At 44.0% G+C, this 21,089-nt stretch overlaps 1 protein-coding gene across 24 annotated transcripts in view; it reads left to right on the top strand.

Moving 5' to 3' along the window:
* Positions 1 to 21,089, top strand: part of nrxn3a (neurexin 3a) — a 1,599,218-nt gene that overhangs the window by 55,826 nt on the left and 1,522,303 nt on the right. For all 24 annotated transcript variants that reach the window (XR_013888541.1, XR_013888540.1, XM_080202257.1 and 21 more), the window contains exons 3-4: positions 2,330 to 2,347; positions 4,239 to 4,268. Coding sequence is in view for 22 of the 24 variants with exons in the window: in XM_080202257.1 (XP_080058383.1) it covers positions 2,330 to 2,347; positions 4,239 to 4,268 (48 nt within the window). In the remaining 2 variants the exon portion in view is untranslated. The remainder of the gene's footprint in view (positions 1 to 2,329; positions 2,348 to 4,238; positions 4,269 to 21,089) is intronic.

The raw sequence follows: 21,089 nt of genomic DNA, 5'->3' as shown, positions 1-21,089 counted from the left end.
CTGACTGGATTTCCCAGTCCCACGTCAACCTGAACCAGTGATCCTTTAAGGAACAGCTGGAAGTCACAGTCAGTTAATTTTTCTTTATGTACATCACTGTGCGCTTGCTGCCATCGCACCATCTCGTTTGTGCCCATTATCGGGCAGTAGTCAATTTCTAGTACATGAACAGGATGGGAATAGAGGGTCCCCATTAGGGTAGGGGGTTTTAGTTCAGTGGGGCAGCGTGGTCGGTGCAGGCTTGGAGGGCTGAAGGGCCTGTACCTGCGCTGTAATTTTCCATGTTGTCTTTGTTCTCTACCCTGGCTCTGACAAAGGGTCACCCAGACTCGAAACATTGCCTCCGTTCTCTGCCCACAGCTGCTGAGATTTTCCATCCGTTTCAGATTCCAGCATCCACAGTATTTGACCTTTTTTCCAGCCCCATGGCTCTTGGCAAACACTTCAGTATTCCACCTCTCCTTTCTCACTTTCCAAATAACATGAGGTGGCACGGTAGCACAGTGGTTAGCACTGCTGCTTCACAGCTCCAGGGACTTGGGTTCGATTCCCGGCTCGGGTCACTGTCTGTGTGGAGTTTGCGCGTTCTCCTCGTGTCTACGTGGGTTTCCTCCGGATGCTCTGGTTTCCTCCCACAGTCATGATGTGGGTATGCCGGCGTTGGACTGGCGTAAACACAGTAAAAAGTCTGGTGTTGTTAGACTTTTTACTGTGTTCCTCCCACAGTCCAAAGATAAGAACATAAGAACATAAGAAATAGGAGCAGGAGTAGGCCATCTGGCCCTTCGAGCCTGCCCCGCCATTCAATAAGATCATGGCTGATCTGTCGTGGCTCAGTTCCACTTTCCCGCCCTCTCCCCATAACCCTTAATCCCCTCTCTTATCAAAAACCCATTAACCCGCTTCTTAAAAATATTTAGCGAGGCAGCCTCCACCACTTCAACGGGCAGAGAATTCCAGAGATTCACCACCCTTTGAGTGAAGAAGTTCCTCCTCAACTCCGTTCTGAACCGCCCCCCCTTTATCTTGAGGCTGTGCCCCCTAGTCCTACTGTCTTTTTTGAGCGGGAAGAGTCTTTCCACCTCTATCCTATCCATCCCATTCATCATCTTATACGTCTCAATGAGATCTCCCCTCATTCTTCTAAACTCTAACGAGTACAAGCCTAGTTTATTCAGCCTCTCCTCATAGCTCAACCCGATGTGCAGGTTAGGTTGATTGGCCATGCTAAAATTTGCCAGTGGGGTCCTGAGATGTTTGGTTAGAGAGATTATTAGATAAATATGTAGGGATATGGGGGTAGGGCCTGGGTGGGATTGTGATCGGTGCAGACTCGATGGGACGAATGGCCTCTCTCTGCACTGTAGGGTTTCTATGATTTTCATTAGAACGGCTTCGGTGTCGTGTGGTTTGTGAACTCACTTGGCTAAGTATTTCCAGCAGCACCAGAGGGAAATGCAAATAGGATAATGCATTAAAAATTAAAACATATTGAGCAAGTGAATTTATCGTTTCTGAAGCTGGCTGTCCTTTCCAGTGGTGGCCATGATGTGGCGTTTGCTATCAAATAAACCTGTTGGACTTTAACCTGGTGTTGTGAGACTTCAAACTATGTTCTTTCTGAACCAGGTCAGAAATTTTCACCTCCTGAGCTTTGAAGTGCCATTGTACATTAAAGTGGGGGGATTGCATATAGGTTGGGGTGTCTTAAGCCAGGGGGAAAAAAGGATATTTAAAGGACTGAGAAAAGTTTCTCAATAATGAATGAGAGCCAGCTGTTTTCTCAAAGGGTGTGTCAAGGAAAGAATTGTTTTTTTTTTAAACAATGTGACAAAATGGGTACCATCTTATCGACTTCACTGTGTCTGCAATGAAGGTGACCGAGCAAGCTACCGACTGTTGGTATGGTCCTTTTGGCACTGCCTGTTCTACAAATGGAAGTAAATTTTTAAAATCCTTTTCCAGAGGAGCATGTTTGACATGCAGAAAATTTACTGGAGAATCCTTTTGTAGGGGGGAGAGAGAGAGGGAAAAAAAAGAACAACTTTAACCAGTGCAGTGCGTAAAGAATGTTTGAAAATATTCTTACAGCCGACCAGCTTTCTTGATGTAAAGCGAAGCGATCTGATTCCAGCTGCCAGGACAGATGATGAAATGCGAGGTTTTATTGTTGTTAAATTCACACATGCACAGTGTCTAATCACTTGCATGTTCTCGAGCATGTTACCTTTGTTCTTCTGCATGAAAAGGTAGCCATGCAAAGACAGTTGCATTCTGTGTGTTTTAACATCTCGTTCTTTCCTCCTTTTTTTGATATTTCTGCTTCCAGAAGTGAACCGCGTGCCAGGTGAGCTCTCCCTCCTCTGGGTGAACTTAATTTATCTAATGACTATCTTGCAGGGTGTAGCTCATCCCCACGGTCGACCAGCATAAAAGCAATGAGAATAGTTAAGGTTCAGGGAAAGAAGAGATAGTTCAGGACCCAATCTGTTATAATGATGTCTGTGCATCTGAGTTTATTTTGTTGAGTTAAATTCACCCATGCGTGGAACTTGGTACGGTAGAAGTCTAAAGAAATAATAGATCTTACATGTGGGGAAATAATTAGATATGAATTTGGAAAGACTCAGATGGCCACTGGATGGATAAACACTGAGTCTCAATATAGTATTTGGGAATAAAATTATTAACATGCTACTTAACTTAAAGCTCACAGGAAGATTTTAATGACTACTGTTAACCTCATTAAGAGGGGAATCATTTTTGAATAAAAAAATCCAGCACAGGAACAGCCCTGTGCCGATCATAATGCCTGCCTAAACTAAAACCATATGCACTTACAAAGTCTGTATCCTTCCATTCCCATCCCATTAATATCGTACCTGCTCCCATCACCTCCCTGGCAGCCCATTCCAGATTTTCACCACCTGTGTTGAAAAAAACTTGCCTCGTGCATCTCCTCTAAACTTTTCCCCACGCACCTTACACTTATGTCCCCTGGTACTTGACTTCTCTACCCTAGGAAAGAGCATCTGACTACCCACCCTGTCCATGCCACTCATAATCTTGTAGACTCCTATCGGGTCACCCCTCGACCTCCATATTTATCCAACTGTATTTATCCAACCTCTCCTCATAGCTAATAGCCTCTGGACTAGGCAACATCCTGGTAACCCTATTGTACCCTCTCCAAAGCATTCACATCCTTCTGGCAGTGTGGTGCCCAGAATTGTACACACATTCTAAATGAGGCTGAACTAAGGTTCTATAAAGCTGCAACATGATTTGCTAATTTTTATCTTCAAAGCCCCGATGATGAAGGCTAGTGTGCCATATGCCTTTTTGACTACCTTCTCCACCTGTGTTGTCACTTTCAACGATCGGTGGACATGTACACCCGGATCCCTCTGCCTGTCAGCTGAGTTGGCTGATGGTCAATTTTGTAGACTTTGTTTTGTAAATAACCTAGTTTTTTTTTGTGGAGAAAAGTAATTTTATGGAGTAAGCACTTGACTTCACCATTTTGTCCTCCCACACATCCCAGCTACAAGGCCCCAAAAATAATAGGTGCTGTTTTGTTCTGCCCACATTACTGTAAGTAAATGACCCTAATTCAGAAATAACTTTCTATTCCATTGTAATTACACCAGCCATTATGATAATGGGAGTTGGTGCATGTTGCACCTTTTTTATTGATAAAGGAACAAAGAATGGGTATGTTACCAGGTCAGATGCTTTTGCTGTAGATCAGTTTACTATTTAATTCCCAAAACAGCAAAACAAATCACTGACACCCACACATGGAGCCCTTAACCTACCTGGTAATAAATAGTGATTTATTGCCTGTGTGAGAAGACTAACTACAATGGGAATGTAGGCACTATTTGAAAGTGGGGAGAAGTATTATTTTGCACCTTTTACTGTACAATGCAGACAGAAGTGATAATTACACATAGGCAACAGGAATCAACTTACTGTAGATTTCAGTGTATAAGACAACCTTGGAAGTCTTGCAGCATCCTTCCAAAAATGGGGTCGATTTATACACTGCAATCCGCGGTATTCTTTTTGTATTCGGCTCTTTTGTCAGTCGAGCTTCTCTGCCGACGGTGAAAAGCTTTTGCAGTGTGATTGATGCCATACTAAACTATAAAAGTATGTGACATTGCAATACCAACTGGTATTGTGTGAAACTCTCTCTGTTTATCTTCCTTGACTGTATTTCTTCCTCTTCAAAGGTTTCTCACATCTGACGATGAGCGAGCAAGGTATGCAATCCTTTTCTTTCTTTCCTCTTTCTATTGACTTGCTGGCTTTTTCTTTTCGGTTCTCTCGCTGCCAGTCTATTGTAGAGCTATGCTGTCGGCGAATTCCTGCTTCTCCATTTTTTTTTTGGTGGGTGGTTTTCACGAATGCAGCCACTTTGGTGGTTGTGTTGAATACTGAGTGGGCCATTGAGATGGCTCCGGCGATGCGTGACTGAGGGTGAATGCCTGAAATACGGAATGCTGTTTAGTGTGATGCTACTTGCTGTGACCACAGAGCACTGTTTGGTGTAAATACACAGATACATGTATTTTTCAATATTATCAGTGCACACCCTAAAGGACTTGCTGAAATCCCAATGCTAACTGATAAATCTGGGCTATCAGTGGGTGGGAAATATCACATATGATATATTTCCCAGCATTGGTGCTGGGAGTCGCATTAGTAGGTCTAAAGATTATTTTGTTTTTGTTTTGGATTTGCTATTGCATGGATGTGTATATTTTGTTTTAGTGTGTTTTTGTGTGAGTTTGCATATTCTTAAACCGAATAAGTGTATTACTGCAGAGTTCTGCAATAATTCACAGTGTTTAAGGTTTTTCTGTTGTGTTTATAGTGTGTGTGGTGTTTTCAAGTGTTCCTAATCTGTTATCCTTCCCCCTTCTTCATTCCCTCCCCCCTCAATGATGGAATTCATGCTTACTTGGACCCAACCTTCCTTTCTGTAGGTAGAGGTAAAGGTAGAGTTCTGTTTTTATTTTTACTTTGTGTTATACGAGATGTCTCTGTTCTTTGCTTGTTTTTAAAATGTAAGATTGTTGATGTGTTATTGTGATATCGTGGCTGAGTTGAAATGCCTATTTGTTGGCCTGACGATGACGACTTGGAGCTTAGTTTTGCCCGAGTACTCCCATGTTAATGTGTCAAGGTGGTTAACATCATGCACATGACCAGATCCCTTGGCATAACTGTGTTCTGATAGTAACTTGGGCAGCGACATCTTAAGTTGCAGCGAAAGAACGAATTGTGGTCTAAATTTTTCCATGTCTGGATGCTTATCTTGATGAGCATTGAAATTGCTTTGTTGTGTTAATGTGCGATCACTTGTTTTGGATTAACCCAACTGGGGGGAAGTTCTCCATGACGGGCATGCAGAATCACGTTCTTTTAACACTGCGTTGCGTGCGAGGTACGTTATGGATAAAAGACTGACTGTATCTGCGAACCAAAAAATGTGTGGTTGGTAGGAATTATTTTCTGGTTTCCGAAACGTTCCTTGGTAATTAAATAGTGTTAGAAGTTAATTGCGTCTGTCAATCCAGCTCTCAATTCGATGCTCAACAATGAAAATAAACTCGTTAAAATTAAGGGATTCATACGTTTTTTGAATTTCAATTCCCTGGATCTAACCCTTCAAACAAATTGGGTGAAAACTTACTTGCCTGTCACATGAAGACCCAACATGTTGTATTCCGTGTTTTTATTTTCATGCGATCATCATGTTATATAAATATGAACTAATTTGACAGAGAATGACTTCAGCTAACTAAAAATAGATTGGGCAAAAAAGAAAGTGTGGTAAGTGTGCCGTTTTATTTTCAGTCTGGTTTCAGGAATAGGTTGACAGCTTTTTGATAAATGAGTTCATCATTTGCACTTTCCGTTTGCTGTCTAATTAGGTTTTTCGACATTATGTTGCGCTGTGTTTTTCTTTGTTAGTATAAAAAGGAGAGACGCATGTGTTCACTGTGGGTGATGTGTCAACTTGCTTGTTAGTGCTTTTGCAAATCTTTGGATAAGGTTGCCGTGGAATAACAGATGTTGGTTGAGATTCTGTCAGTCCAAGATGAAGAGCGTGTTTTGGCCATCAGTAGATACTCCAGTGAGGAGAGGTCAATGAACTCCCATTGAGGGTCAACTCACTTGGTGGTGTGGGGAAGTGGGGGCTGGGATGAAAATCCAGTGGAATGAAGATCTGATCAGATGCATAGCAGATTTCGAACCACTTGTAGCCACAATGTGACCCGACTGAAATTGAATTTCACCTCCCTGGGCGGGATTTTCAGGCTGCGCTCACCCCCAAGACCGGAAAATCCCTCCAGATGTCAATGGGCCTTTGTACGGTGCTGTCCCGCCCGTTACGATTCTTGTGGCGGGCGGGATGAGAAAATTCCATCTGAGTCCCTCACTTGAAGTTACATTGAGGGAGATTGGTGTTGAAGTTCCTCTGTGTGTTATTTCAGTAGCGATTATAACCAAATGGTCTCCTCCTGCTCCTATCTACCATCTTTCTATGTAACCCTTTCTGATTAATGTTTATGTTGAAGCTGGAAGAGAGTTTCATCGGAATATGTGAGTCAATTCTGTTCAATTATTCTGCACTGTAATCCCAAAACAATCAAAACATTCATAGAAGCAAGTTTGCAATTTTGTTTATTGTAAAGTCAATAAAATAGTTCTTTTTTTTCAAGTGTACCCGTGGCCGTTTGTGTTCAGATGGGGCAACTGTCCAAGTCCATAGTGAATAATTACTGCCTGTATATTAGTTTTTAACTGATCTCTGTTGAGGTATTCAGATCGTGCCCCTAATCAGAAATTGCATTCAGTTTACAACAGACTTCAGAGCCTTCAACTAAGTTTACTCTTTGAAATATTGCTGAAAAAGAGGCATGCTGTTGAAGTTTTTCAACATGCACTCATCAGGATAGTCTGCAAGAATGGAGGTAGAGGGTGGGGGGGAGAGAGACCATCAATTTATACTGCCTGAAAGGAGAGTACTGATTGCTTGGCCAAATGGTCTCTGATTGGTGGAGGTGTTGCCATTGGTGGAGTAGTTAATTGCTCAGGTTTGTTTAAATTCAACCTGGGTGGGTTGTCTTGGCATTGCCATGGGGAATGCACCAGGGAATGGCTGTTCTCCCAAGCTTTTGTTTTGTTGAAAAAGATGCAACATGTGGATAGGTTCCTTCCGCGTGTGAATATGTGCGGCTTTTTGCGTGCGGACCTCAGCCATGCAGTGAGACTGACTGACAACCTTAGAATTATCACTGAAAATCAATTTTAAGTCTTGAAATAGCTCCTGTGTGTCTGCTGTCTTCTGAAAGATATATAGGGTGGGATTCTCCCCCCTCCCCACCTTTCCTTGGCGTGTAGAGTGGCAGTGGTGATGGCTGCCTCTGGATGGTGCAGGTTCGATGGGCCCAATGGCCTCTTTCTGCACTGCTGGTATCATTTTAGCAAAAATTCCATGATCCTATCTGTGTTTGTGAGAATTTCTGATAGCTGCAGGAAGTTTATAAAAAAAAATTGAGTGTCAATTTTGTTTCAAACAGCTGATACAATATATAAATGTACACATACATTTATATATTGAAGTTGAAGTGGTGGAGGCTGCCTCGCTAAATATATTTAAGTCATGGGTAGATAGGTTTTTGATAGACAAGGGAATTAAGGGTGAAGGGGAGAAAGTGGGAAAGTGGAACTGATCCACTTCAGATCAGCCATGATCTTATTGAATGGCGGGGCAGGCTCGAAGGGCTCGATGGCCTACTCCTGCTCCTATTTCTTATGTTCATACAGGGGACTGGATTATTGATTATAGAGCACGTTCCATTCTTTACCAGCCGTCCAATCTGTGTTATTTATTTTCCTTCCAGATTTTTTTTTCCCCATTTTGAGAGTTTTGCTGGAGTGTTTGATAGGTGAGGCAAATGAACTACGTCAATTTAGACTGGGGTACGTGACACAAGAGAGGGGTGATGCCGAGGAAATGAAGGCGGTTCTTTACTGACCCAGAAACAAGTGTTCAAGCGCGTCCATATGCACACCGTGCTGGGCTGTGTCGGGGGTGGGGGGGGGGGGTGGCCTGAGATCCCCAGAGACCCCCGCTAGATTTTAGGCCCACCGTCCAGCTGACGTGCTGCCGTTCGGTCTCCCCATTCCTTCAAAGGACAAACGGCTGCCTCAAAGAGCCGCCAGCCAGTAAGGGGGCTGAAACTCTTCAGTCTTGGCGGTGCATGGCTATCTTCCAACTTTTCTGGGATGCCACGGAAGGCGATGGGCACTTTCCTTGCCACTTTCTGGTTCGCCCAACTCCCTATCCCACTGCGGGTTCAATCAAATTCAGCCCTCTTATGCAGTGTTTCATTTTTTTTTACCACTTTCCTACTACCAGCTGTCAACATGCATGTGTTTATTCTGCTGGAATATGGAAAAAGCTACAAGCCATATTAGCAGAGAGATCAATTATCAGTGCTGTGAAATAAGCATAACCGTAATGAAACACCTTTCTCTAATGCGATTCATGATAATTACTTTGTTCCGGCTTGGTCCTGATTGGGTTTTAAAATGACTGACCGTTCACTGTACTGGTACACAAGTTGATCTTTTTCCCTGTGTCCGTATCAATAGGAGCCATGTCCTCCAGGTGGACATAAGAACATAAGAAATAGGAGCAGAAGTAGGCCATCTAGCCCTTCGAGCCTGCCCCGCCATTCAATAAGATCATGGCTGATCTGTCGCTGCTCAGTTCCACTTTCCCGCTTTCTCCCCATAACCCTCAATCCCCTCTCTTATCAAAATCAACGTTGTAGTTGGTCAAGTAGAGACATGCTCCTTGGGTATTTTGGGGCTAAAGGGACCAAGGGATATTGAATTTGATAGTCATCCATGAGCACGATGAATGGTGGAGCAGGCTCCAAGGGCCAAATGGCCTACTCCTGCTTTGCATTTCTATGTTTCCATGAGTCAATAGATGGCAGTTCCTGGATCTAATCAGATAGAATTGAAACAAAATTTTCAGAGCGTTCTTCTTCACTTGAAAGAGAGTTAAGAAAGCTCACCAACCCTTCTACTTTCTCAGATGAAGGAAATTTGGCATGTCAGCTATGACTCTCACCAACTTTTACAGATGCACCATAGAAAGTATTCTTTCTGGTTGTATCACAGCTTGGCATGGGCTCCTGCTCTGCCCAAGACTGCAAGAAACTACAAAAGGTCATGAATGTAGCCCAATGCATCACGCAAACCAGCCTCCATCCATTGAATCTCTATACTTCCCACTGCCTCAGCAAAACAGCCAGCATAATTCAGGACCCTACGCACCCGGACATTCATTCTTCCACCTTCCGTCGGAAAAAGAGGTCATATACCAACTGACTCAAGAACAACTTCTCCCCTGCTGCCATCAGACTCTTGAATGGACCTACCTTGTATTAAGTTGATCTTTCTCTACACTCTAGCTATGACTGTAACACTACATTCTGCACTCTCCCCTTTCCTTCTGTATGAACTGCATACTTTGTATAGTGTGCAAGAAACAATACTTCTCACTGTATCCCAACACGTGACAATAAATCGAATCAAAATGTTTCAACTTTCTGCGTGGCCAAACATCTTTCAGAATGTGGGAGGAAACTGGAGCACCTGGAGGAAACCCACGCAGACACTAGGAGAGCATGCAAACTCCACACGGACAGTGAACCCAGGCCAGGAATCGAATGCAGGTCCTTGGCTCTGTGAAGCAGCAGTGCTAATCAGTGTGCTACCGTGTCCTTCTGCACTGTAGGGATTTTATGATTCCTCCTATTCTCTTTTCAAACAGTTAAAATTTATATTCTGCCACTTTAAGACGGTGTGATTGAAAGCTGGCTACGTTCAGCGATCATCTAAACCGGCTGGGCGTTAGCACTCTGCCATTACCAATCCCGGTCTGCTTCATCATGTGAAGTTCTCTCCCAAGGCACCAGCCCGTTTGTTTGTAACTAACTCGCAACTCTTCAGCCGTGTCTACTCACTGAATGAACTTGGATGTCTGATGCTTTGGCTGTAAATTTCAGAGAATGATTACTGAGGACAAAGATATATTTTATTTCAAACAAAAAGGAGAACTAACTGATGGCACAGTCTTGTTGGGTGATTGTACCAGGCAGTGGAATATGGAGCTGTCGCGCTGTTTAGTCTATCACATGGAAAGATTAATCATTTAGTCAGTATCGCTAGTTCTTTAACATTTACTGAATCTTTATCTGCTTTTAAGTAACAATTTTCACCATCAGACCAATTGCGTACAATGAGATGGAATGACTATCGGAGCATATGCACTTAAATAATATTAGATATCACTCAAGCTTTTGAATATTCTGCAATGCAATTAATTAAAAGGGCCTGGAATCAACCTAATAAAATATTATTCCACAATGCATGGGGTAAGATGATCCAGTCAGGCCTGAAGAACTTGAGGTTATTGTTCGTACAAAACTTTAGTGATGTTAAAAGCCCCCTTTCCTTCACAAAATTATATTAGCCTGTCCCAAATATTCCACCTCTTTCCCCTCCCCTTCCCATGATCAGAGGGCTGGAGGGATGATCCTTTAAAACAGAGATGAGGAGGAATTTCTTCAGCCAGAGTGTGGTGAATCTGTGGAACTCTTTGCCGCAGAAGGCTGTGGAGGCCAGGTCATTGAGTGTCTTTAAGACAGAGACAGGTTCTTGATAGGGATGATGGGGAAATGGAGAATGGGGATGAGAAAAAGCCATGATTGAATGGCGGAGCAGACTCGATGGGCCGAGTGGCCTAATTCTGCTCCTATGTCTTACGGTCTTATCAGATCCCTTTTCATCACTTTCATTTATGAAATTTGTGATGAAATCTATATTCCTCTGCTTTGTTTTGCCTGTTTGTGTATTAGGGGTGAGGCCATGGAGATCTTTCACCTGCGGGGACTAACAGTTTGTAGAATCCCCACATTGTAGAGGGAGACCATTGGGTCTTCACTGACTCTGACAATACCTTACCCAGGCCCTGTCCCTTTGACCCCACAATGTACCCCACTGATCCTCCTAACTTATCCAGCTTTGGACCCTAAGGGCCAATTTAGCGTGGCCAATCCGTTTAACCTGCACATCTTCGGACAGTGGGAGCAAACCGAGTACCCAGAGGAAATGCATTCAGACACAGGGAGAGTGTGCAAACTCCACACAGTCACCCAAGACCAGAATTGAACCCAGGTCCTTGGCGCAATGAGGCAGAAGTTCTTGCCACTGTGGTTGACTGTAAGGTGGGGGAGGTGACAGCCCAGTGGTGTTATTGCTTGACTATTAATCCAGAAACCCAGATAATGTTCTGGGGACCCAGGTTCAAACTCTGCCATGGCAGGTGTTGCAATTTGAATTCAATAAAAAAAACCTGGAATTAAGAGTCTACTGATGACCATGAAACCATTGTCGATTGTCAGAAAATCCATCTGGTTCACGAATGCCCTTTAGGAAAGAAAATCTGCTGTCCTTACCTGGTCTGGCCTACATGAGTCCAGAGCCACAGCAATGTGGTTGACTCTTAACTGCCCTTTGAAATGGCCAAGCAAGCCACTCAGTTGTAACAATCACTACAAAGTCTCAACAGAGAAACAAAACTGGACAGACCACCTGGCATAAACCTGGGCACCGGAAAAGACAGCGGCAAAACAAACAACCCTATTGACCCTGCAAAGTCCATCTTACTGGAGACTAGTGCTAAAATTGGGAGAGCTGTCTCTCACACTAGTCAAGCAACAATCTGACACAATAATTCTCACATGTTAATAAATAATTCTATCTTGAGGATAATGCCTCAGACAACACCATTACCATCCTGGATATGTCCTGTGCCACCGGCATACAGACCCAGCAGAAGTGGTGGCACAGTGGTATACAGTCAGGAGGGAGCTGCCCTGGGAGTCCTTAACATTGACTCTGCACCATGTGAAGTCTCATGGGCTTCAGATTAAACATGGGCAAGGAAACCTCTTACTGGTTACCGCATATTGTCCTCGGCTGATGAATCAGTATCCTCCATGTTGAAGGGCCATCAGCAATGCTATCGAGCAGCACCTGCTCAGCAATAACCTGTGCAGCGATGCCCAGTTTGGGTTTTGCCAGGGTCACTCAGCTCCTGATCTCATTACAGCCTTGGTGCAAACATGGACAAAAGAGCTGAATTCCGGAGATGAGGTGAGAGTGACTCCCCTTGACATCAAGGCTGCATTCGACCGAGTGTGGCATCAAGGAGCCCTAGCGAAACTGGAATCAATGGTGTCAGAGGGCAAATTCTCTGCTAGTTGGAGTCATACCTGGTACATATGAAGATGGTTGTGGAAGGTCAGTCATCCCAGCTCCACAACTTCTCTGCAGGAGTCCCGCAGGGTGGTGTCCTCAGCTGCTTCATCAATGACCTTCCCTCCTTCATAAGGTCAGAAGTGGGGATGTTCGCCGATAACTGCGCAATGTTCAGCACCATTTGTGACTCCTTAGATACTGAAGCAGTCCATGTCCAAATGCCACAGTGGCTCTCGTTTTGTGTTCAGCTCATCTTACCCCACCCTCGTGCATTCGAGAGCTCTGCGTGATCTTGTTTTGATTCTACAGTTCTAGATCCTTTCATGATCTGTCCTGAACCTATTTTTTTTTTTGAATGTCTCTTCCCTTCACTCCCATTCACCTTCATCCTTCTGATGAATCCCCTTCCTGGGGAACTCACTTCAGGATCGTATTCCCTGTAGTTTTTTTTTGGATAGCCTCTCCCTCTCCCTGTCCACCCCTTTCCCATTATGGTGCATTTGTGATTCTTCTTCCTTCCTCCTGTAATGAAAGATCCAGCTGCAGTATATCTCCAGGAGGCGGTGGCCCTGCTCTGCAAATTCCTGCTCTTGTCTTCCAATAGTCATTAATTTTCAGCCACTTGCTGCCTCCTACTTTTGGGAAACACTTGAGGCCCATTCCTTAACTAACCAGCCCCCGTCCACAATATCCTGAGCTCTTATGTAATGAATGTCCCTAGCAGTTTGCTCATATTAGATTTTCAGAGAGCGCATTAAACTGAAATACCATAGAAAGCATCCTTTCCAGATGTATCACAGCTTGGTGTGCCTCCTGCTTCAAGCAAGACAGCAAAACACTACAAAGGGTTGTGAATGTAGCCCAGTCCATCATGCAAAGCAGCGTCCCGTCCATTAACTCAGTCTACACTTCCCACTGCCTCAGGAAAGCAGCCAGCATAATTAAGGACTCCATGCATAGGGACATTCTCTCTTCCACCTTCTTCTTTTGGGAAAAAGATACAAAAGTTTGAGATCATAGGCCAACTGACTCAAGAACAGCTTCTTCCCTGCTGCCATCAGACTTCTGACTGGACCTCCCGTGTATTAAGCTGACCTTTTTTCTACACCCTTGCCATGACTGTAACACTATATTTTGCACCCTCTCCTTTCCTTTCCTGCCCTATGTACTTGTAATGACTTTAATCAGGCTATTGAAGTTGGCCTATTGGACTCCCTGACTAAGGGGCCAATTGATGGACCAATCAGGGAGTCTTTACTTTGTATATAACTGGGATGTCAGTTCCTCTGGCACCCCCAAAAGCAGACTGCTAGTACTCTGTGCACTGCTGTTGGAATTGTAAATAAAAGGATTCTGGTGAAGGGGTTTCTGCCTCCGTGAACTTATTACAGTACTCTATGAATGATATGCTTTGTCTGTACAGTGCGCAAGAAACAATACTTTTCACTGTATACTAATACATGTGAGAATAATAAATCAAATGTATGCATGCATACATAATATGCACTCATGTAAAGTCTGGGAACAAATGAATCCTTTGTATGTTTCAGCTTAGACCACCCTGTCAGACCATACAGAACATTGGGGTTATGGACAGGACACTGAACTGTGATCAATTTGTATTTAGGCAGGGATGAGGAGACAAGCAAATCACAGCTCTTGCCAGTCAGTCTGGCCTCCTACACATCCGCCCTTCCAGCAAATGTCACCCGGCTGCGATCGAGTGCTGGGGCTGATTCCCCTTCCTTTCCCTCCCATCGCAAACGAGCGATGCTGTGAGCAGTTGCACTGCCAGCCAATCGTCTTAACCATCAGTATCTGAACTTTGCAGTCAATAGGCATTACGAGAGGAAGAGAAGTTTAAACAGGAAAAAAACAGGCTACCAGTTTCCAAGCTCACATTTCACATTATCACCTACAGTCAAAAATTATTCTGTGAATGGAAGTTTCTAATAACACCGCTTTTAGTTTTTAATATACCTGTTTAAAATCCATAACATGTGTAATGTCCTTTTATTGTTGACTAAATGGAACATACTGTTGAATGAGCAGCTATTTTCTTTTGAACCAGTGGGATTTCATGTATTGCTTGCAACCATTTTGTCCAGTTATTAACAATTTGGTGATGTTAGCTGTTCACAGGGTTCATTGTTATAAATTTCTCTGAGGAGGAGAGGGGGGGCACGGAAACCCCGCTTTTGTCTAGGATATAAATGACTAGGTTTTTTTTTTGGAGGGACACACACTCTGAATATGTGGCTTCAGTATTACTGGACCAGAAGGAAATGTGGGAAAACTAATTTTGGGGAAACATTTTTTTTTGTTGCAAAAGGCAAGTCTCGGGCTGCTCGAGTTTCATTTGCGTTAGGAGTTTTGTGGTGGGGGGGGGGGTGGTGGTGGTGGTGGTAGAGAACAGAAAATGTATGGAATCCGATGGATGCTGGAAAGAAGGTTTAGGTGTTGCGGAGGGTTAATGGACTGCGACTGCGAAGCTTGCCCAGTGTGCTTTGCCATTCAGGCTGTGTGCGTTCAACCGTGTCCTGCTCTCGCTTTTTTTGCAGTGACGGCGGATCTGCCGCTTTGTGGCATTCAATTCTCCCGGCTGCAGGGGGAAATTAGAGGCGTTTTGCCGTGGTTGTTTTAAGCGCGTTTGATTTTCTGAGGGTTGCGGGGGGAGAAGTGGAGTTTGGTTCATCTGAAATGGATTTAAAGGGATGAGAGTGCTTGGTTTTTAACGGGATGTCTGTAACCCTGGTTGTTTGTAGGTTGAATTCTGATGCCTGTACAAGAGGGGTGGATTATCCAGAAAGTACAGCATTGTTGACCCAGAGTCATCAATGTACACGAGCGGGCAAATATTTGTGCCAGAGTTATTTTCAGGTCTGGAGCCTGGGCAATTTACCTAGCAGCCTATTTAAATATGTTTGGATTCAGGTGTTGGCTGCAGTCGGTAGCAATCTATTCTCGAGAAGCTGCGTCTCCTTAGAGATGAACTCAGTTTTTGCCGTAGATAAATGCCAGTTTTATTTTTAAAATGTGACAGTGGCTGGTTTGAAGGAGGAGCAGTAGGCTGACAGACGTTTGCGAGCAGAATGGTCCTTCTCTCGTTCCCACCTCCGCTTTCTGTAAAGTGGAGACAAGAAATGAGCGATCTTAAACAAGAAAACAAAACAACCGAGGAGGATTAAATGTGTACAAGAGAGATTTTTAATCATCCATTTATATTTTGTCCCTCCTTTTTTTTTTAGTGCCAGCTGCTAGTGTGGAAGAATGTCATTAAACCTATCAAGGTCATTGCATGCCACAATGTCAAAGAGATTTATCATGAATAACTGGCACTTTTCTTTCCCAGCTCGGCTTACCTGTTCAATCAGTGCTACTAATGCCAGATTGAGTGAGGTCCCACCCACCCCCCCCCCCCCCCCCCCCACACACACACACACACACACACACACACACTCCCATTCCTTCCCCCTGTTGCTGTTACCTCCAAGAGAAAATTCCAGTAACACGCAATGAAATTTCTGGTCAAGTGTGTCCGAGAGCCAAGTGTTTTGAGCTGGGTAGCGTTGCAATTGTGTTAATCGTTTTTTTTTTCTGGTATTATTGAGTTTTACTGTTGTAATTTAAAAAAAAAATCACTGGCCTTATGTAAAACGTCTGAAGCACTTAATTTGATCTACAGCAATTCATAAGAAAGATTGCGTTAAAGCACTTTAATTGAAATGTTGACAGCAAAATAATAATGCCAGTGTGTTTTCAGTTATCTGCCAACATTAATTTTAAAGTTGGCACTCAGGAAAGAAATATATAATTTCCATTAAAGATGATCACTTGCTTTAATATGTATGTGATTGAATTTTGACATAACGAATGTTCCGTGGACAATGCAACACTTGTCGATACACGGCTTGGAACACATCTCTCGAAAATAGGACCTGGGGTTGTTGGGTAAGGATAGGGGGGTCAATCATTTTGGACTGAGATGTGGAGACATTTCTTCCTTCAGAATGATATGAATCCTCATAATTCTTCATTCTGGAGTGCTGTGACTGCTCAGTTGTTGAGTACATGACACTAGGAACTGCTGTCGAACAAAGGGACCTTGGCATTATTGTCATAGATCTCTGAAGATGAAAGGATACATTAGTAGGGTTAATACAAAGGCTTATGGGACACTTGCCTTTATTAATCGAGGCATAGATTACAAAATCAGGGAGGATGTGTTAGCGTTGGATAGAACTTTGGTGAGGCTGCACCTAGAATACAGTGTTCAGTCCTGGTCGCCACATTATGGGATGGATGTGATTGCACTGGAGGGGGTGCAGAGGAGATTCACCAGGATGCTGCCAGGGATGGAACATTTAAGTTACAAAGAGAGATTGCGTAGGCTTGGTTTGGTTTCGTTGGAGAAAAGAAGACTGAGGGGCGGCACAGTGGTTAGCACTGCTGCCTCAGTGCTGCCAGGGACCTGGGTTCATGTGGAGTTTGTACGTTCTCCTCGTGTCTGTCTGGGTCTCCTCTGGGCGCTCAAGTTTCCTCCCACAGTCCAAAGACATGCTGGTTAGGTGGAATGGCCATGCTAAATTCTCCCTCAGTGTACCCGAACCGGCACCAGAGTGTGGTGAGTAGGGGATTTATACAGTAACTTCAGCGCAGTATGAACATGAGCCTACTTGTGACTAATAAACAAAGTTTAACTTTGATCGAGGTGTACAAGATTATGAGAGGCATGGACAGAGTGGATAAACAGCAGTTGTTCCCCTTAGTTGAAGGGTCAGTCATGAGGGGACATAGGTTCAAGGTGAGGGGCAGGGGGGATTGTGAGGAAAAACCCTTTTACTCGAAGTGGGGTAATTCCAGACAGTGTGGCATGCGCTGCCTGAGAGGGCGGTAGAGACGGGATGCCTCACATCCATTAAAAAGTATCTAGATTGAGCACTTGGCATGTAATAACATTCAGGGCTTTGGGCCAAGTATTGTAAATGAGATTAGTGGGAGGTCAGGTGTTTTTTGTGTCAGTACAGACTTGATGGGCCAAAGGACCTCTTCTGCACTGTATGATTCTATATTCAAGATTGAGATTATTAGTTAGACGGTTGATAGGATTAGTGTTTTGTTACAGTGGGTGGGATTTTCCAGTTCAACCCGTGTGTGACCAGGAATTCCTGCCTAAGCCCAGCGGACTTTTGACTTGTCCATCATATTTACTGTCTCACTCTACGACGATTCCTACACTGGGCGGGACACAGGGCAATGTCATTCGATCCAGGGTAAATAAACAGAGTTAAATGACTGTGTTCTGAATTCTGCTAACACCTATGGCTGGAACTTTCCAGCAACCCCACACCCTGCCTGTGGGATCTTCCAGTCCTGACGAAGTGGATGGACCTTTTGGACGGTTCGCCATATTGCTGGAGGGAGGGGGAGCTCACCGCAGGGGTGCCGGGAAATCTCAGTGCAAGTCGAGGTGGTTTGATCGTTAGAGATCAAAGGAAGATTTTATGTTGTTTTTGCTGGGAAGGAGATAGGAAGCACAGGACTTTGGTCTGGGAATGGGAGGTGCCAGTTAATCAAATTTTCCAGTTAGTGCTAGCGTGTATTATAAAAATAATAATGCTGGCACATACTGTAAAATAATAGTGTTAGCATGTACTGTAATAGTGCTGGCACGTATTGTAAAGACAATAATGCTGGCACACATTGTAAAAATAGTGCTGGCACATACTGTAAAGATAATAGTGCTAGCATGCTCTGTAAAAATAATGTTGGAGGCATGTACTGTAAAAATAATAGTGCTAGCATGTGTAATAACAATAGTGCTAGCATAGCACACACTGTAAAAAATGTGTTAGCATGCACTGTACTTCTGGTTTCAACGTAACATTTGCAATGTCTCATTAACTTGATTTTGGTACAGTAATATACTATAGAGGAATTCATCTGTTAATTACTGGTTGTATCTGTTTATATATCAATAACTAATACAATTTGCTGTATTAATAAATAGCCTTCCACATTGCTGAAAAAAGGCCACATTCGGGATATGCCTTTGAAATTTGGTTATCGTGTGCCTTTCCTGATGAGTGCTAGAGGAAAAACTTTGGCAGCATGTCTCTTTTTTTTCAGCTGTACTCTAGTTCTGTTAAAAAGCCTTCCCCATTCCCCAGCTTTAGAACATAGAACGTTACAGTGCAGTACAGGCCCTTCAGCCCTCGATGTTGCACCGACCTGTGAAACCAGTCTAAAGCCCATCTAACCTACACTATTCCAATATCATGGTCGCTCCAATGCCCTGAGGGCAGTCTGATTGTTGAGGGGCAGCAGTACAAGTGCCGGCAGATTCCCAGTGTCTCAACTGGCCATGCAAACCCAAGCTGTTTTAATATTGGGAGACTGTGCGATCATAGACAGACGAGTCTATTCCTGCCTTTGCTTGTTGTCTGCGTATTCATTTTCCAGTGTCACCCCCTCCCCTCTCCCCACCCTGATTCCACTCCTGTCCCAGGTAAGGAGATGAAATAAGTGCCTTGTTCAGTCGCCCAGAGGAACCTATTGTTTGGTGATTCCAGGCTCTTGTAACATTGGCACTGTCTAGAATTCCACTTGCTGATGTGTTGATCACCTTTTGGGTGATGAATCTATGGTTTCAGCCCTCAGTTTACTTTGAGCTGTTTTGAAAATGGAGATCCCTCGTCCGACTGTCAGTTTATCTTAGATATGCATTTCCTGTGCGAAAGAATCGCTTATTGGTCACTTTCGTTCACAGCTGTTGCAAGGGTTGTTCCTCACAGCTTTGGATCAGTTCTGTGCCTTTCCTCGCCATTATTCTCATGGGTCATCTTCGCCAAGGTGTGGTCTGAGTAGATTTTGTGTCATTTCCCCTGATTTGTACTTAATTATTTTGCCTCCGTCATTCAAAGTTTTACTTTTTGTTATTACAAGTAATCCTTGATCTCTTTCAGTTGCACCTTTTGCAAAGTAATCTTGATGTCAACCTCAGTTGGTTACAGATTTGATTTATTATTGTCACGTGTACTAACATAAAGTATTGTTTCTTGCGCGCTACACAGACAAAGCATACCATTCGTAGAGAAGGAAAGGAGAGAGTGCGGAATGTACTGTTATAGTCGTAAAAGAGTTAGAATAAAGTTTTAGAAGCATAGATCGAGGATAAAAGATAGAATTAGAAGGCATGCGGAGTGCAGCTTGCAAGAAGTCGACTCTCCCCAGTGCCATCTTGAGAAAGATCTGGAACCTTTTAACAACATAGTATTCAATACTAGTCATCTATTTTGCAGGTCTAAGTTTCATTTGATTGCAAGTTTGCATTTTGTAGAATCATAGAATCCCTATAGTGCAAAAGGAGACCATTCAGTCCATCGAGTCTGCACCAATTACAATCCCACCCAGGCCCTAATCCCATAACCCCACGTATTTACCCTAGCTAGTCTCCCTAACACTAAGGGGCAATTTAGCACGGCCAATCCACCTAACCCACATGTCTTTGGAGCGTGGGAGGAAACCGGAGCACCCGGAGGTAACTCACGCAGACACGGGGAGAATGTGCAGAGCCTGCACAGACGGTGACTCAAGCCGGGAATCGAATCCGGGTCCCTGGCACTGTGAGGCAGCAGTGCTAACCACTGTGCCACCTAAATAAATAACCATTATTTAGAAACTGAATTGTAGATTAGAATTAAATGGGCCAAATTTGAGTGAACCTGTGCTTTCCTTGGTCATGAATTCCCCACTGTCAGTTAATCTATTTGATTGTCTGGTGTACAATATCGAAATGTAGTGGCAGTCTCTGTGTCCATGTACAAGAGCGAGTCAGATAGCAACATTCGTGCCTGAGAAGTGCCAGGTCGTAACCATCTTCAACAGGAGAATCTAACCATCTCCCCTTGTCAGTCAAAGGTCTTCCTGTCCCTGAGTCCTCCACTATCAACAAGCCCGAAGTTCACCCAAAATTGAACTGGACCATCCATAACAATGCTGTGGCTGTAAAAGCAGACCGGAGACTGGGAATTCCATAGCGAATGGATCTCTCCCAACTCCCCAAAAGCCTGTCCACCGTCAGCAAGAGACAAGCCAGGCATGTGATCGAATGCCCTCTCCTTGCCTTGATGGGTGCAGCTCCAACAATACTTGAAAAGGTCAACACCATCCAAAGCATAGCAGACCGACTTGGCACCCCATCCACTACCCTAAGCATTCACTCCCTCCACTACAGGCACACTGTGACATTAGTGACCCATCAGACCTCCTACAAAGAACAGTACAGCACAGGAACAGGCCCTTCAGTCCACCAAGCCTGTGCCAATCACAGTGTCCTATGTAGACCAACCGCCTCTATCCCTCCATCCCTTGCCTGTTCATTGCCTATCCAGACAAGTCTTAAATGTCACGAATGTATCTGCCTCAACCACCTCACTTGGTAGTGCGTCCCAAGCCCCCACCATCCTCTGTGTGAAACCCCCCGCCCCCTGTAACATCTCCACTGAACCTTCCCTCTTTAACTTGAACTTCTGCCCCCTTGTAATTGTCATTTCTGCCCTAGGAAAATGCTTCCAACTGTTCACCTTATCTATGCCCCCCCCCCATAATTTTATAGACTTCTGTCAGGTTGCCCCTCAGCCTTCATCTTTCCAGGGAGAACAGTCCCAGTTTATTCAATCTCTCCTTATAGATAATATCCTTCATATCGGGCAACATCTTGGTAAACC

Source organism: Carcharhinus amblyrhynchos, chromosome 14 (assembly GCF_965287045.1).
Source record: "Carcharhinus amblyrhynchos chromosome 14, sCarAmb.v2.hapA, whole genome shotgun sequence".
In the NCBI taxonomy this organism is placed as follows: domain Eukaryota; kingdom Metazoa; phylum Chordata; class Chondrichthyes; order Carcharhiniformes; family Carcharhinidae; genus Carcharhinus; species Carcharhinus amblyrhynchos.
Note: the sequence above shows the minus strand (reverse complement) of the source record. Positions and strands in the feature narration are given on the sequence as shown.